The sequence below is a fragment of the Pongo abelii genome, chromosome 2, assembly GCF_028885655.2.
Source record: "Pongo abelii isolate AG06213 chromosome 2, NHGRI_mPonAbe1-v2.0_pri, whole genome shotgun sequence".
NCBI lineage: Eukaryota > Metazoa > Chordata > Mammalia > Primates > Hominidae > Pongo > Pongo abelii.
In genome coordinates, this window is record NC_085928.1 from 67400245 (window position 1) to 67416106 (window position 15862).

The window sequence follows — 15862 nt, forward strand, 5'->3', positions numbered from 1 at the left end:
AGGATGGTCTTGATCTCCTGACCTCGTGCTCCACCCACCTTGGCCTCCCAAAGTGGTGGGATTACAGGCATGAGTTACCACGCCCGGCCTGTACACTGGTTTTCTTTGTCCATTCTCCTACTTTTGAATTTCTATCAAGATCGCAATTTTCCTTTCCTTGGGAAACTTTTCAGCTTTTGACATTTAAAAAAATAGTATTGCCCAATATAATTATGGGACCTAGAAGGTACTGATTTCCTTTACAGGATCTTTTGTTTCTGGGATAGGATGGCCAATGAGAAACCATAGGGCCAATTACCCTTGAAAACTAGTTGGGCCCCAATTTGGCTGAGGGTATCATTCACAGCAAGAAGCCAGAAAACAAACGTCCTTCCCCCTTTTAAATAGGGCACTCTGATGTGGTATTTTTTAATGCCATGAAAAATTAAAACTGAAATAATAGAGTTTTCTTGTTTGAGACAGGGTCTTGCTATATTGCTGAAGCTGGTCTTGAACTCCTGGGCTCAAGTGATCCTCCAGCTTCAGCCTCCGGAGCAGCTAGGATTACAGGCATGAGCCACCATACCCAGTCAGATTTGAGTTTCATAAAGAGGTTAAGATTTCAGAATTGTTTTTCTGTGAGGAAAAAAAAGAGTTCCCACCTGCCATTAATTGATATTTTGTTTGATTTTATTACTACTTAGATTGAATTAAAAATGTGTCTCTTAACAGCAAAGACATGGAGTCTGCTTAAATGCCCATCAATGACAGACTGGATAAAGAAAATGTGGTACACATACACCATGAAATACTATGCAGCCATAAAAAAGAACGAGATCATGTCTTTTGCAGGAACATGGATGGAGCTGGAGGCCATTATCCTTAGCAAACTAGCACAGGAACAGAAAACCAAATACTACATGTTCTCAGTTATAAGTAGGAACTAAATGATGAGAACTCATGGACACAAAGGGGAACAATAGACAGTGGGGCCTACTTGAGGGTGAAGGGTAGGAGGAGGGAGAGGATCAGAAAAAATACTAGGTACTAGGTATTAGTACCTGGGTGATCAAATAATCTGTACAACAAACCCCTGGGAAACAAGTTTACCTATATAACAAACCACATATACCCCTGAACCGAAAATAAAAGTTTTTTTTTTTTAATGTGTCTTTGATACATAGCACAGGAACTTGACAAGAACTACAGAATCACAGCCTAGTATTGTAATCTGTAACTCCAGCCTAGGTTTTCTCTTGATACAGGTAAGAAATTATTAGACAAAAATAAGACATAATTTCAAATTAAAAGCTCTCCATACTCAAAAGGTTACAGATGCTGGGCTCATGTCTGTAGTCCCAGCTACTTGGGAGGCTAAGGCAGGAGGAAAGATAGCAGGAGGAAGGATTTAGCCCAGGAGTTCAAGGCCAGCCTGGGCAACATAAGAAGACCTCATCTCTCAAAAAAAAATAATAATAATAAAGGCTATAGCCATTTCTAAGAAAATTAGATGCCCTTTAAACTTAATAATGAAAAAAATACCACATATGACAATAGTATTTAATTTACCATACCTGCCTCCATATAATCTATACCTATAAGACATACACCAAATTAAATTTTATATATATATATAGAGAGAGAGAGAAAGAGAGAGAGAGAGAGAGAGAGAGAGAGAGACAGAGTCTTGCTGTCTCGCCAGGCTGGAGTGCAGTGGCACTTATCTTGGCTCACTGCAACCTCCACCTCCCGGGTTCAAGCAATTCTCCTGCTCAGCCTCCTGAGTAGCTGCGACTACAGGTGTGCACCACCGCGCCCAGCTAATTTTTGTATTTTTAGTAGAGACGGGGTTTCACCATGTTGGCCAGGATGGTCTCAATCTCTTGACCTCATGATCTGCCTGCCTTGGCCTCCCAAAATGCTGGGATTACAGGCATGAGCAACCACACCTGGCCAAGAAAATATTTTTTAGGGAAAAATTAGGTGCTGTCTCCCATAGTGGGCAAGCAGGAGGAGCACAGGAAAAAACAGAGTTAAGATGATGGGATCTCTACCCGCAGCAATGTCTGCCATCTTCCTCCAGCAGGTGCCAGAGCTGTAACACACCATGAGGAAGCAAAATAAGACATACGATATTTAAAATAATACTCCTCGACTGTGCAAAGTAGCTCACACCTGTAGTCCCAGCACTTTGGGTGGCTGAGGCTAGAGGATTGCTTGAGCCCAGGAGTTCAAGACCAGCCTGGGCAACATAGTGAAACCCTGTCTCTGCAAAAAATACAAAAATTAGTCGGGTGTGGTGGCACATGCCTGTAGTCCCAGCTACTCGGGCAGCTAAGCTAGGGGGATGGTTTAAGCCTGGGAGGTCAAGGCTGCAGTGAGCTATGATTTTGCCACTGCACTCCAGCCTGGGTGACAGGTCGAGACCCTGTCTCAAAAAATAAAATAAAATAAAATAATTTAAAATAATACTCCTTATACCATTACCTAGGCAACTATGGGATGTCTTAGAAGTATTGAAAAGTACAACCATACTTATATTTTCAGTTTACATTATGATATAGAAAAATTCTTTATAAAGTTGTATTTACCATAAAGTTTTATTTACAGCTAAGAGGGAACATATTAATTTACATGAAAAACAGGAAATACATTTGCCTTTCCTAAGATAAATAATCTACATTTAATATCAGGCATAAAGAAGATGTGTTAAAGGCATTAGTGGACGACAGAAAACCTTTTTCAAATGGAAATGTACGGTGTGGTTCCTGGGTTTAAATGTCAGCATCGGCTGGACGTGTGGCTCACGCCTGTAATCCTAGCACCTTGGGAGGCTTAGGCAGGCAGATTGCCCGAGCTCAGGAGTTCAAGACCAGCCTGGGTGCACAGTGAAACCCCGTCTCTACTAAAATACAAAAAAATAGCCGGGTGTGGCGGTGTGCACCTGTAGTCCCAGCTACTCAGGAGGCTGAAGCAGGAGAATTGCTTGAACTCAGGATTGCAGTAAGCCGAGATCCTGCCACTGCACTCCAGTCTGGGCAACAGAGCAAGACTCTGTCTCAAAAAAAAAAAAAAAAAAAAAAAAATGACCGGGCACAGTGGCTCATGCCAGTAATCCCAGCACTTTGGGAAGCCGAGGCAGGCGGATCTGTAATCCCAGCACTTTGGGAGGCCGAGGCGGGCGGATCATGAGATCAGGGGTTCGAGACCAGCCTGGCCAACACGGTGAAGCCCCATCTCTACTAAACATACAAAATCTTAGCCAGGCGTGGTGGCACACGACTGTAATCCCAGCCACTTGGGAGGCTGAGTCTGGAGAATCGCTTGAACCCAGGAGGCGGAGGTTGCAGTGAGTCGAGATTGTGCCATTGCACTCAAGCCTCAAGCAACAGGGCGAGACTCCGTCTCAAAAAAAGCAAAAAAAAATGTCAGCATCATCAAGCATGAGCCTCATCATAGAGAGTAGGATGTAAGAATAACTCAGTGACTTTGTCATAAAAGTGGAAAGAAAACTGCCTCTCTGCAGAGTAGTTGGCAGAATTAAGTGATTACCTCATGGAAGGTGCCTGGCAGCTTGTCAGACACACAGACCAGACCCACATTACTTTTTAGCTAACTCTCACCTATTCCCTAAGACCACGCTTGTCCAACCCGCAGCCCAGGACGGCTTTGAATGTGGCCCAACACAAATTCATAAACTTTCTTAAAACATTATGAGATTTTTTTGCATTTTTTTTTAGCTCATCAGCTATTATTAGTGTTAGTGTATTTTATGTGTGGTCCAAGACAATTCTTCCAGTGTGGCCCAAGGAAGCCAAAAGATTGGACACCACTGTGACTATCTTTAAGTGTGGTTTAATAAAACAAAGGTATAGCATGTAAGTTAACATTACACAGGAGCTATTTTAGAATTTGCCAGGAGAGGGTGCTACATCCAATGCAAATATCTAAAAACAGCAGAAAGGCAAAGGCTCTAAACTGAAAAGCAGCATCATCCTTTGATCAAGCAGAAGTACTCTGTCAATCTTTCTGAGAAGTGTGTAAAGACATCTGTGTTAGAGCATAGAATCGCTGAAAAAATGTCATGTGGGCCAATCCTGAATCCTTCTGACTGTAGCACTCTACAAAAGATATTTCAGAAGAGATTTTTTTTTTTTTTTGAGACAGAGTCTTGCTCTGTCACCCAGGCTGGAGTGCAGCAGCGCAGTCGGCTCACTACACCTCCACCTCCCAGGTTCAAGCGATTCTCCTGCCTCAGCCTCCTGAGAGCTGGGATTACAGACGCCCGCCACCACACCTAGCTCATTTTTGCATTTTTAGTAGAGACGGGGTTTCGCCATGTTGGCCAGGCCAATCTCGAACTCCTGACCTCAGGTGATCCACCCGCCTCGGCCTCCCAAAATGCTGGGATTACAGGCATGACCCATGGCGCCTGGCCTTGGAAGAGATTTTGACACCACCTCCCCCATCACACACACACATTTTAAGGCATATCTATGGCATAAGGAAAGAAATGTGCCTTGGAACCATGAGGATGATGTAAGGAAAAACAAGTTAAATAATGTATGTGAGGCCAGGCTCAGTGACTCATGCCTGTAATCCCAGCACTTTGGGAGGCCAAGGTGGGTGGATCAGTTGAGGTCAGGAGTTCAAGACTGGCCTGACCAACATGGTGAAACCTGTATCTACTAAAAATACAAATATTAGCTGGGCGTGGTGGCGGGCTCCTGTAATCCCAGCTTCTTCGGAGGCCGAGGCAGGAGAATCACTTGAACCTGGGAGGCGGAGGTTGCAGTGAGTCGAGATCATGCCACTGCACTCCAGCCTCGGTGACAAAGCTAGACTCTGCCTCAATAATAATAATAATAAATGTTGTGAAAGTGCTCTGAAAAGCATATAAATCACATAGAGATGAGGAATTATTCTGGCAAGAAGTATGAAAGTGCTGGACTTTATGTAAGCTAGGAAATTTACATAACATTTATTAAGCACCTATGATGTGCCAGACATTGTGCTCTGACTTTGACATAGGACATGGATTCCGGGTATTCCCGGAGCTGGCCGGGTACGGTGGCTCACGCCTGTAATCCCAGCACTTTGGGAGGCCGAGGCAGGCGGATCACAAGGTCAGGAGATGGAGACCATCCTGGATAACATGGTGAAACCCCGTCTCTACTAAAAATACAAAAAATTAGCCGGGCGTGGTGGTGGGCGCCTGTGGTCCCAGCTACTCAGGAGGCTGAGGCAGGAGAATGGCGTGAACCCAGGAGGCGGAGCTTGCAGTGAGCCAAGATTGCGCCACTGCACTCCAGCCTGGGCGACAGAGCGAGACTCTGTCTCAAAAAAAAAAAGAAAAGAAATATTCCCAGAGCTGGGCATTATATCCTTATTTTACTCAAACTTGAATATGTATTCCATCTCTGTGACATATGTAAATATATATATGTGTGTATATATATACACACACACATATATCTCTCTATAGATAAAATGTCTCTCAGTCTAAGTTTCTCAATTTATAAAATGGGGGTAAAAGCTGATAACTGTCACATAAGGATCAAATGAAGATATTAAATGTGGAAGGAGAAATGGCATTTTTCCTGACTGGTTTACTATATGGAGAACAGGATCACATACAACTTTAAGTATATAACAAATAAATATTTAAGTGCATTAATACTTCATCCTTCTGTTAAGAATGGACAGGAATAAAGATTTTGTGTTAAAGAAAAGTAAAATTGAAAACGGGGGGAGCAGAGGGGAACAAATCCTGAAGACTGAAAAAACTGCCTAGAGAAAATTTCCTGGTCACAATCTTTGCCTTTGTTCCAGTCTGAATAGCAGAGCATGCTCTCTGTTCGAAGTAGGTGTCTGCATTGGCAAAGAGGCACAAGTTGTACTTTTCTCTTCCTTTCTTCTGCCATTGTGAAGAGATGAAAAGAAAGTAAACCTGGTTCCGTTTCTGATAAATGATAATTATATGCATTTTCAAAGACCGGCAAATTACCTGGGCTAAATGCCATTTCTGGAAGCTTCACTTCGAAGATGATGCTGTGGGCAACGTCTCTCGCCCCCTGCATGGTACGGTCACGGAAGCAAAGAACTTCAACAGACTGGAAACTGCTACTCCTGTTGTCATGCCCGGATTTTTATTTATTTATTATTTTTTTTTAAAGGAAGGAAAAGAAAAAGCTCACATAAGAGCTTCAGCAAACCAGTTGGAGAGAATTCAATGCATTGTAATTATGCCTCTCTGATACCCACAGGAGATGGCCTTAACTCTTTTGAACATGTTCATATATGGTTCCTCTGTCCAAGTGTTTAGAGGCTGAACAATTAATTGGCTGTGATTTCTTTCTAGGTGAATTTCTTTCTACAATCATATTGCACATAAATAATTCTGACAAGTAAATCTTTTAAATGCAAGGAAAAAATGCTCACAAGACATTTAGAAAAAATCCTCTAGGACGTGGGTTCTTTTGGTTCCCTCTGCTCTCCCCATCTGAACTTCCAAATTAAGCAATAGTACCTCAGTCAGTAGTTAGGAAGCCCATTTGCACTGTGTAGACTTACCACCTGGATAATTGTGGATTGTCTCCCTCAGAGAACAACCTATAATTTATCTATCTTCATATTTTTAAATAAACATTTTTATTTAAGTAAAGCAGACACATTACACAAATCCCAAGTATAAAGAAGGCTGTCTTATGCCTTCTCTCAGTCATTAAGCACTGCCTTCAAAAGTAACAACTACTCTAAGTCCATACATTGGTTTTGCCTATTTTAACTTTACATAAATGGAATCATGGAGTATGTACTATTTTAGGTCCAACTTATTTCACTTAATATTATGTTTTTAAAATTCATCCATGTTGATTTCTGTATTAATAGTTCACTCAGATTCATTGCTACATGGCATTTCATCATAAGGGATATACTAAAATTTATTATTCATTTAATTACTGAAGAACATGTGAGCTATTCCCAGCTTTTGGTTATTGAGAATAATGCTTCTGTAAACATTCTTGTATATGTGTTTTGCTTCTATCTATGTAGGTATTTCAGTGAGTAATATACTTGAGAGTAACATTGCTGAGCCATAGATATTTTTAATTTTGGTAGATACTGCCCAACATTTTTCCAGCAGTATTTGCTCCACATCTTCGACAACACTTGGTACAGATGTTTTTGTTAAATACTTTTGGTGGATATGTAGTAGCATCTCATTATGGTTTTAATTTTTATTTCCTTAATGACATGATGTTCGGCATCTTTTCAAATGTATATTGGCTTTTAAGATATCCTCTGTTTTAATTATTTTAGGGTTAAGAAAAATGGAGAATGACAGCAGTAGGAAAATCCTATCTGAAAGAAACCCAGACAGCTAGAAGGGAGGGCTACAGAATTTGTGTCAGGACCTCTGGCTACCAACTCTACCATACACTAAAACATGTTTAGCATACAATGATCAGAGTATGCAGGTCCCTAACAGACCTGCTTAAGGTTCACTAGTATGGAAATTGGGTTATGACTGATTTATTGATTACCTGGTTTCCATGTCCAAAATGAAAAAAAAAATGCATTTAGGAAAACAGAGATACAAATAGAAACAGACACATTGTAAAACACATACTGGCAAAGGCAGACAGACAGACAAACACACACTCTTGTAAATACCATCTGTGGGCTGCTAGGACCAAAAAATTCCTCAAAGGCCATCCAGGGTACTGGGCTAAGTTACAGGGATCATAGACACCAATTGTTATCTGTGAACAAAAAAGACTTTCTGAGTAAGTTGAGTATCATGTCAGCTTCACAATACAGACATTGCTCATACTTCCTCTTTGCTTTTTTATGTTTTCTGCAAAGCCTTAAAATTAGACGTCTGGTAAAGGGCTAAGGGGAGGAGAAGAAAGCCACAGGATCTCACACTGCACTACAGAACTTCTTGATGGCAGGGGCTATCAAATTCTTGTCTGCACCCCCTGTGCCTTGCATTGTGCCTGGCAAAAGTAGGAGCTAAATACATGTAGAAGGAAAAAAGACTGGAAGGAAGATGGGGAATGAAGGAGGACAGTCAAGAGAGCTTGTAGAGAAAATCCTCTTGTAAACAAAGAAATATAATCTGTGAAAATGGCCCATTTTTATGTAATGAGAAAATCAAAGAAGGGCCACTACCAATGTAAGTCTACAGTCAGATCAAGTTAAACAGCCAGTTACTCTTGATTTTGCTAACATATATTTCCTCCCTCTCCTTTCCCATCCCACTCCAATCCCGATCTTCATCTGGAAAACTCTACTCAATTTAAAATACCATTTCTTCAGTGAAGACTTCTGCTGGCAGAAGTAGTCGACCTGTCCTTGCTGCTTTCATAGCTCTTTGTACCTTGTATATAACAGTTTTCATTTTCTGTCTCCTTCCTTTCAAAGACAATGAGCACCCAGCACCCAGATACTGACTTCTAAATACCATTGTCCAAGAAAATAAATCAGGGCTCCTTGGACACATGGTTAATTCTAGGGTTCAGGAAGGGAAAATACAAGAGAAGCTTGGAGCATCTTACAATACCAGGAAAGGAAGAGGTACTCAAAAAACAAATGAATTGGGGCATGCCAAGGGGATATAGGCACCAACTGTAAGTGTTCTCAATGGCCAAGGCTGGAACAATTTGTGTAACAATATAAATAATATGATGTTGAATTATAACCCAAAGTATAAAATAAGCATCTATGAGTCCACACTGATATAAATAAAGAATGGAATAAATGTGAAGGGACAAGTCTTCCTTAAAGAAAATTTCCAAATAATATATGCAAATACTGCCCTCCTCAGAAGCAAAATTTAAACCTTCCCCTCCTTAAAGGTAGCTGGAATTAGTGATTTACTTCCAAAGAAAAAATAGTAACTTTACAGTGGAGAAACCTGCAAATATTACCTTAACAAAGCAATCAATTTCACATTACCAAGGATGTCATGTGGATATCAGGTGATAAGGGTACTTGACTCAGTGGTATTTTTTCCAAAAACCCATAACCCCAGTCTAATCACAAGAAAACATCAGACAAACGCAAATTAAGGGACATTCTATAAAAATAACTAATCAGTACTCCTCAAAAATGGAAAGGTCATCAAAAAAAATCAAAGAAAGCCTGAGAAGCAATTACAGATCAGAGGAAACTAAGGAGGAGACATAACAACGAATTGCAATGTAGTATCCTGGACTGGATCCTGAACAGAAAGAGAGTATTACGGGAAAAAACTGGTGAAATCAGAAATGTCTAGAACTGAGTTAATAGTAATGTAAGAATTCTGGCTTCTTAGTTTTCACAAATGAACCGTGGTGATATAATGTGACAACATTAGAGAAAACTGAAACTGGGTGAAGGTATATGGGAATTCTCTGTACTGTCTTTGCCACTATCTTCTGTAAATCTAAAATTATCCCCAAATAAAAAGTTTATTTTAATAAAAGGAAGACAAAGAGCATCTGGAGAGCAGAAAGTATCTTTTTCATCTCTCCATGATCAGTTCATAAATACAGAGCAGACACTCGGTGAATGTTTTTTGTATGATAAAAAAGTAGATGGATGGATAAATGGGTGGAAGAAAGAAAGGAAGAATGTAGAGTGACTAGCGGTGAGGGAGGGAAATTGCTGGCAGAGAACCATAAATTGACCCGTAGGTTTCCTTCATAAGCATAGCATGGGTTAAATGAAAACATGGCTGATAAATTTTTGTTAAATCTAGATCCAGTTAGTTCTGTAAGAATGGAATCACCCTAAACACTCCCTTTTATTTCCCACAATGCTTGGTATAGTATCAGCCACAAAGTAGGAGCTTAACCAATATTCAGAAGAATACCCATAACCCCACCATCCTGAGAGAACTATTAACATCTTGGTGTATAACTGCCCATGAACTTATTCTTTGCATAAATGTATTTTAATTACTAGGACTTTGAAACAAACATGGGATCATGCTATAAATACTTTGTTGTTATTGTTTTGAGACAGAGTCTCACGCTATTACCCAGGCTGGAGTGCAGTGGCACGATCTCGGCTCACTGCGACCTCCACCTCACAGGATTCAAGCAATTCTAGTGCCTCAGCCTCTCTAGTTCCTGGGACTACAGACAGGCAGGCGTTAGCATGCCCTGCTAATTTTCTGTATTTTTTCAGTAGAGATGGGGTTACGCCATGTTGGCCAGGTTGGTCTCGAACGCCTGACCTCAAGCAATCCACTGGCCTTATCCTCCCAAAGTGCTGGGATTATAGGCATGAGCCACTGCGCCTGGCCTAAATATTGTTTCATATCTCTTATTGTATTGTGAACTGTCTTCTATGCTAGTAAATGTTCTATAACCATTGTGAGTAATGGCTGAATGGCATTCCATTGTATTGATGTACCAAACTTTTTTCTATTTCCTTTTGAAGGACAATTAAGTAGTCTTCATCTGCTCAATCTCTGAAAATGAATTTTACTACGGTCTTAGCAGATATTTACTGTATTATTTCAAAGACACTCTTTAAAATATTTGCTACCTTTTCCGTTATACACAATTTTCTTATTCCTGAAATTGAAGCATTTTTTGTCTAAATGCATGTTCATTTCTTAAATGCAAATAGACAGATTCATATTTAATTTAATACAAACAGGTTCATAGATATGGTCATCCTTTCAGGAAATACTTTTATTTGAGATTTCCTTTCCCACAGAGATAAGGTTTCAGCATCTAGGGCACTTTTAAAAATAGAGCTTACTACGCTGAGTAGTCCCTTACTAAATGAGGCCTAGGGAAAAGTACTCAACCCTCCAAGCCACAGTTTAATCATGGAGGAAATAATATATTACTTGTTTCATAGAGCTGTAGTGAGGATTAAATGAGCTGATACTAAACATGAAAAGTCCAGCACATACATAGAGCTACTAATATCATTATTGGTGATAGAATCTCCAGTGGTGAGCCCAGCAATCTGTATCTTTATCTGTACCAGGCTCCTGAATAATTCTGATGCAGCTGGTCCACTCTATGGACTTGAATTTGGGGTGTATTAGAGAGGGTGCTCTTACAGACAAAAGAAAACATCTCTGAACTGTCATTATCTTGAAAACTCTGGATTGGCCCTACATCTTCCCATACTCCTCAAAATGTGGTCCATGCCCCAGCAGCATGCATGCATCAGCCTTCCCTGGGAGCCTTCAGAAATGCAGAATCCCAAGCCTCCTCCCCAGACCTGCTGAATCAGAGTTTGCATTTTAGTAAGAACCCAGGTGATTCATACACCCATGGAAGTTTCAGAAGCACTGCTCTCCTCAACCTTTTAATGGCCGTGGATATCAAACTTGAAGATGCTTGGGTATCACCTGGGGAGCTATCAAAAATATTGCCACCTGGGTCCCACCTCCAGAGGTTCTGGTTTAATCGATCTGGAGTCTGGCTTGAGTACTGGTTATTTTAAAAGATCCTCAGGTGATTCTAATGTGCAAGTTACAAACTTCTTGATTGTCTGCAGCAATTTCTCAAAGTATGGTCCAGCAGAGATCACCTGCAGCAGAGTTGCCTAGAAGCTTGATGAACTTGCACAACACCCTATCCACACACATACATACACTCAATCTGATCCCAGACCTCTCTAGGTACCACCAACCAATACCTGCATGTCCAATGAATACCACATGTGATTCTTATGTACACTATCATCTTAGCACTAGCTGTCTAGAGTCAAAAGAAGAAAATATTTACTTAAAAGAGGGTTCATCGCATAAATATACACAATTGTAAGAAATTCCTGACTGTAGAAAAATTAAAATATGGAGAAACAAGCATTTTAGAATAAAGAAAACACAGGATGCATTTTATATTTGATGTCTTGCTGGTTTAGAACTCTCTGTGAAGGCAAGAGCAGTGTATTCATCTTTCCATCTCTAGTTACCTAAGCACAGTGCCTGAGAGTCAGCAAGTATCTACTGAATAGATGACAGACTAGTAAATTTCTCCAGGCTTCAATACCTGGACTCCCCCTCTGCAAAGATCTTGAGCAGGGATCCTGGGAGGCAGCTAGAGCAGGAAAAGTGATGCCTGACTGATGCAGACCTGAAGCTTCCATACAAAACTGTGATGCAGCATCTCAGCAAGTTCCTTTTCCTTCCTTCTTTCCTTTCTCAACATTACAGGGTCTCATGGCATTTTCACCCTGGGATTCTCCTAGGTGAGAATGTGAAAGTAAGATTTAAAAAAAGAGGGCTTCTGATGAGAAGCGAGAGAACTCTGAGAACAAGATTTCCAGTCTAGGGCTTCCACCGAATTAAGAAGTTGTCTTCCTTGAGCTCTTCTGGTCCATGTGGCCACCCCACCTGCTACTCTTCCATCAGGGACATCTTTTTATTTTGTTCCCCTCTGCCAATCATGACAGATAGCGTCTGCCAGACAACTACATTTATTTAGCAATCGTCACTTCAACATCACATTGCTTTTATTCATAAAAAGCATTTACAACTCTAGGCCGGGGGCAGTAGCTGACGCCTGTAATCCCAGGACTTTGGAAGGCAGAGGTGGGTGGATCACGAGGTCAGGAGATCAAGACTATCCTGGCTAACACGGTGAAACCCCGTCTCTACTAAAAATACAAAAAACTAGCCAGGTGTGGTGGCAGGCATCTGTAGTCCCAGCTACTCAGGAGGCTGAGGCAGGAGAATGGCGTGAACCCAGGAGGCGGAGGTTGCAGTAAGCCGAGATCGCGCCACTGCACTCCAGCCTGGGTGACAGAGCGAGACTCCGTCTCAAAAAAAAAAAAGCAGCATTTACAACCCTATCCAGTGTAAAAAGGGGGAGAAGGGAGAAACTGGCATTTCTACTTCCAAAACATTGAAACAGCTTACAATTAAAAAATGGCCTGATGTAGTGAAAAACTCACTTGCTTAATAGTAAGCAGGTATGTGTTTTAATTCTGCAGCTAAGACATTGGGGGAAGTTCCTTCCTCTCCTGCAAGATGAAGGGGTTGAACCTTTCATCTCAAAGGATTTCTTCGGGCTCCAGAATCACAGAACTTTAGAGAATGTTTAAGAAGAAAATACCCTATAGGTCACAAAACAACACAGACTATATCAAAGCTCAATCTTACAGAGTATCTAAAGGGTATTCAAACCAGCAAAGGAAAAACAACAAAAAACACACAAAGGCTATTAAATAGGGTTACTTAGGAAGAACCTAGGCAGTATCAATCTAGAAAATGCCATTCCTACAGAGACACTGAGTTGTAATTTGCAAATGACTTCATAAACCTGGGCCCTTAATCAAACATTCTGGATCACTTGCTCTTGTGTAACCTTTAGCAATTTACTTAACTTCTCTATGCCTTAATTTTCTCATCTATAGGATAATTTTTTTTTTTTTTTTTTTTTTTGAGATGGAGTTTCGCCCCTGTTGCCCAGGCTGGAATGCAATGGCGCGATCTCAGCTCACCGTAACCTCCGCCTCCCAGGTTCAAGCAATTCTCCTGCCTCAGCCTCCCGAGTAGCTGGGATTACAGGCATGTGCCACCACTCCCAGCTAATTTTGTATTTTTAGTAGAGACAGAATTTCGTCATGTTGGTCAGGCTGGTCACAAACTCCGGACCTCAGGTGATCTGCCCACCTCGGCCTCCCAAAGTGCTGTGATTACAGGCATGAGCCACCACGCCTGGCCTATAGGATAATTCTTAACTGCACTTAGCACAGAAACTGAGAATGAGGCCAGCACTCAACAAATAGTAACTACAAAAACAACATAAATACGCTCTCTTGCAGTAACTTCATTGACCTCTTTGTTCAGTCCAATCCATCACCATGACAGTCATGCTTAACGACGGGGATGCACTCTGAGAAATGCATCGTTAGGCAATTTCACCGTCATACCAACATCAGAGTGTTCTTACACAAACCTAGATTGTATAGCCTACTACACCACACCTGGGCTACCTGGTATAGCTTGTTGTTCCTAGGCTAGAAACCTGGAGAGCATGTGACCATACTGAATACTGTAGGTAACTGTAACACAATGGTATTTGTGTATCTGAACAAATCTAAACACATAGAAAGTATAGTAAAAATACGGTATTATAATCTTATGGAACCACTGCCGTATATGTGGTCCATTGTTGACCGAAACATCATGTGGCATGTGACTGTACATAGTTAGCTGTCTTCAGTTTCAAGGTTATTTTTTCTTAACTGGCAAAGAAAATAAAGGGATAAGTTCTAGTCTATCAAATATTCTCAGAGTCTAGGCTTTATCATGTGCAAATGTAGAGTTGGAACTAAATAATATCTAAATTATATAAACAAGAATATTATGTTAGATGCTACAAGTGGATGCTTAATTTCAAAGAATAAGCATATTTCTTACCCTAAGGACAAGGGCAATGGGGTAGAATAGTGAAAACAAATCTTTTTTTGAGCAGAAAAGACTAGGAATAAGTTTCTTAGAGCAACCTAACCTAACATGGGCTATAGACAGCAGGAATGATCTGCTAAGGAGGAAAATCTACCACTTACCCATAAAAGCAGGTCAGCTTGAAAATGGTTTAAGGTAACTTTCCCACCCATATGAGGCATAAGTGCAGAAGGCAGGCATCAAATAGGAAAATGAAAAAATCCATTTAACACTAAGCCGAACATCATTTAATCTTTCTCTGATGATTCAAAAGTGACCCCAAAATATTTAAGTGCTTTAGGAATCAACTCAGAATCTATTTTAATTATTGGAGGAATGATTAGTTGGCACAATGCTAAGTAAGCCAGCTTATACTACGGTTAACAGAATTTTTTTAAAAATATTTTTCATAAATAATCACTGACTAGGAGTTCTGGTTTTAGAACTGGCTTTGCCACAAATTAATTGTGCGAACTTGGGCAAATCACTTCCTTTTGTAATACAAATCAGCAGAAAGAAGCACAACGTAACTGAAGAAAAACTTTGTTTAGAAGCTTTATGAAATAAATGTTCCTTTCTACTTGGCTGAGAGCATACAATTCATTGAAATGATTCCGTCATGATCAGTCTGCCAAGCAATTTGCTGAAAAAGTACACTGTGAGAAAGAAAAGAGGGCAAAATTGCCAACTTGCTTGTCTTCAGCAAGAACATTTTCCACAACGATCCCATAAAACATGCTAATCTAACAAATGGCTGTCTTTATAACTCAAACACTTGATATAACAGGAAATGCACAAAGGAGATTACACGTTTTTAAAGTATGGGGGAAAAAATTGAAATACCTAATGCACTTCAAAGTCACAGACAGCTGCCAAGATGCGGAGAGATCACTAAGTGAAGAAAGAGCCCAACTAATAGCATATAAATCGTTGCTTCTTGGCTATTGCTCTTGTCCACAGATTTTAAAGCCCTAGAATTAAAGGCTAATGTTGTTGAAATTACACAACATTTCCCAAACATTCAATCTTCAATAACTGCTCTGAATGAAGTAGAAGAGTCCAGTAACCTTCCCCAAAAGATTGGTAATGGGACAACGTTATGAGCTATTTTTAACGTAATCACAAGAACTGGCCTGAAAGATGATGATCTGTTGTAGCAATAGAGTGCGACTGTGGAATCCACATTTCATTGAGAGAAGAACTTAAGGCCCATTTTCAACCTAACACATGTGTACAATACTACAACATCTGATCCTGGTAAGGGTACACAGCTGGTAGGAGGGAAGCTGGCAGGGTCTTGGGGAAACATTTATGATAAGCAGTGTTGTGCTGGAGTTGGCCCGTACAGGCTTCTGGGAGCCAACTGTTAATGTATGTTTTCAATTTGGCATTCCAGGACTTCACACTGGTAGCCTGCAATTGGCCATTGTGGGAGTACTGGTACCATACAAGTAAGAAAACACTACAAAA

The 15862-nt window shown here is 40.6% G+C and overlaps 1 protein-coding gene across 17 annotated transcripts in view; it reads right to left on the reverse strand.

Annotated features, from left to right (window-relative positions):
- ATG7 (autophagy related 7) overlaps nt 1–15862 on the reverse strand; it is a 274642-nt gene that overhangs the window by 207714 nt on the left and 51066 nt on the right. For all 17 annotated transcript variants that reach the window (XM_024245298.3, XM_063721876.1, XM_054551709.2 and 14 more), the window contains 2 exons: nt 7657–7745; nt 5987–6108 (listed from right to left, as the gene is read on the reverse strand). In XM_024245298.3, the coding sequence (XP_024101066.1) occupies nt 5987–6108; nt 7657–7745 (211 nt within the window). The remainder of the gene's footprint in view (nt 1–5986; nt 6109–7656; nt 7746–15862) is intronic.